Source organism: Palaemon carinicauda, chromosome 43 (genome assembly GCF_036898095.1).
Source record: "Palaemon carinicauda isolate YSFRI2023 chromosome 43, ASM3689809v2, whole genome shotgun sequence".
Lineage (NCBI taxonomy): Eukaryota > Metazoa > Arthropoda > Malacostraca > Decapoda > Palaemonidae > Palaemon > Palaemon carinicauda.
This window is the reverse complement of record NC_090767.1, coordinates 48871356-48873855: the sequence shown is the minus strand read 5'-3', so window position 1 is coordinate 48873855 and position 2500 is coordinate 48871356. Positions and strand designations below refer to the sequence as shown.

Below are 2500 nucleotides of genomic sequence, written 5' to 3'. Positions count from 1 at the left end.
GGAAATATTCAGCCATCTTAAGTATTGTCAGGTATATGAGGAATGAGAAGAATGTGTATAGAATGGGGCAGACTATTCTGCGCATGTGTAGGCAAAGGAAATATTCAGCCATCTTAAGCATTGCCAGGTATATGAGGAATGAGGAGAATGTATATAGAATAGGCCAGACCATTCTGCAGATGTGTAGGCAAAGGAAACATTAGCCATAAGTAGAGAAGGGTCCAATGTAGTACTTTCTTGCCAGTCAAAGGTCCCAATACGGTAACTCTAGAGATAGTATCTCAATTTGTTTGGGGGGGGGGGGGTTTCGTCTGATATAGTACACGAAGAAAACTAGTTATATGAAGACCCTCAATTAGAAAAATGCAATAAAAAAAAAGTTGGAATTGATCAGACAACATCAGCAAAAAAGAAAAAAAAAAGAATTTTTGTTCTATCTGAAAGCAAAATAAGATAAGAAAAGATATCGCAGTTCTTTTTCTTTGCCTGCTTTTCAGTACCTACCTTGCATCCGAATTTGCCAAAAGCCTCGTCAAAAGTCCAGTCCTTACTGATGCCAAAAGAGAGAACAAGGCAATCGTCTTTGTTCAGGTTGAATACCGAGTCCAGACATACGCCCTTGCTTCCATCACCAATTCCAAAATATACCTTTACATAAGGAAAAAAAAAAACAGATTAATTATTAGATATATAACAACTTTTAATCAAGCTTTGTGATTGTGTACAATATTTTAGATAAATGTGAGAAAACTTCTAAAAGATGAAAATTGTCCTACTCTTCCAGCAGATGTATCTGGCTGAGATAATCTCTAACAAAGATCAGTCTGTCTCTTCCTGATTTGATTTAATTTGTAGAATTTTGGTGTGGAGGCCATTCAGCGCTGAAGTGAGGCTGAAAGAAAACAATCGAAGTTGCACTCTAGAAGGTTAAACAAGATGTAAGAAAGAAGGCATGAATGAAGGTAAAGTACATTAGAAAGCTAAAAATGAGTACACATAGGGACAGAGGACGCTACGAAATACAAAGTATTGTCTGCAGTGCACCGCATGAGGTAAACAGATAGTAATATCTTCTACGAGGTTGTATCTTTCTCCTCTAAGTCAGAGGCTATAATAGCAACGTCTGCATCTGGAAAAAAATTCATTGCATCCATCAGTAATCTACTGCACTTGCTATCTCCTTATCCTACGCATGCGCAGATCCACCGTAAGCATATACTCACCAAAAAGCTTGGATTGATTTATCTTTGAGATGGGGTTCCTACGTAGTTACCGAAAGCGTATGTTGGTTTTTTTTTTTTTTTATTCATTTATTTTTTTTTTTTTTTTTTACCGAACATTGCCCCAAAAATACTCTCAAAGAATTGTCAGTGCCAATGTTATACTGTTCCTCAGAAAGGTAAAATCTCTTTCAAAATATAGGATATTAAATAGGAATTTCGGTGCATTTGCTTCAAATATAACTTATTTGACAATCTATTTTCATCAACTGCCAACGAAATGTCTTTCTCCTCTCCTAAACCTCAGCCATAGCACGGGCTTTCGAAATGACTCGAATGCCTTCCTCTTCCTCGTCCACTCTGGAATTCGTTTAACTGATCTGAGTTTCTCCTAAATCAATGTTCGTTGCCGATTGAAACCGAAACACTGACGATTATCTTGTTGCCCTTGTGTTGCCTTTTAAAATATCTAATTTAGATAGGTTCAGTTGTGTGTGTATGTTTTCGGATATAAACTTACAGAAAAAAAAAAAAAAAGTATATTCCTAAAGTTTTGGTTATATCGATACAAGCTTGTGCAGCGTCTGGCAATATGCAGTTGTAATATATATTCATCTTGAAAGGTGAGACACATACTATCAAGCATTAGAATACCAAGTAATGCTCTTAGAAAATATATAAAAATGGCTCAGGTCAGCACATACAATGGCTACATGCACGTACTAGGTGTTGATGTTCTCTGGAGCCATTCCCTTCTAGGAAATGTTTAGTTTTTATTTCATACCCATTATTTATCTTTTCACTTGGCGTGAGAAATTACTTACAAATTTCATACATGGGTACTGCTTTTGTTTTTCATATTCATACTGGGCAAGGTAAAAGGGTGAGGCATTCTTCCCTGGGTTCTTGGTGCGTTTCTGGAAGAAGAAAACAAAAAAATCGAAGTGACGGATCGAAACCAAACATTTAATCTCTCTCTCTCTCTCTCTCTCTCTCTCTCTCTCTCTCTCTCTCTCTCTCTCTCTCTCTCTCTCTCTCTCTCGTCAGCTACCCGGAAATTTTACAGGTATTATCTTACTCAGTGGTTTGCTAAGATAAGCCTTTCAGAGATTGATATGTTAAAACTAGTGTACGTGACCCGTCTAAAATGGCGACTGAAATCAACCCTTCCCACCCCCTCCCCCTTTCCTAACAACATTCCACTGGTTGACAATTTGTGTACCTCTCGGACCTCTCTCATCAGGGTATGACTGCTCCCTCTCGCCCCCTACTCGAGGGAC

At 37.8% G+C, this 2500-nt stretch overlaps 1 protein-coding gene across 1 annotated transcript in view; it reads right to left on the bottom strand.

Annotated features, from left to right (window-relative positions):
- LOC137633845 (uncharacterized) overlaps positions 1-2500 on the bottom strand; it is a 10181-nt gene that overhangs the window by 7660 nt on the left and 21 nt on the right. The window contains exons 1-3 of the mRNA XM_068366085.1: positions 2414-2500; positions 2045-2137; positions 505-648 (exon numbers count right to left, since the gene is read on the bottom strand). The exon at positions 2414-2500 is cut by the window's right edge and continues 21 nt beyond it. Coding sequence (XP_068222186.1) covers positions 505-648; positions 2045-2137; positions 2414-2500 — 324 coding nt within the window. The remainder of the gene's footprint in view (positions 1-504; positions 649-2044; positions 2138-2413) is intronic.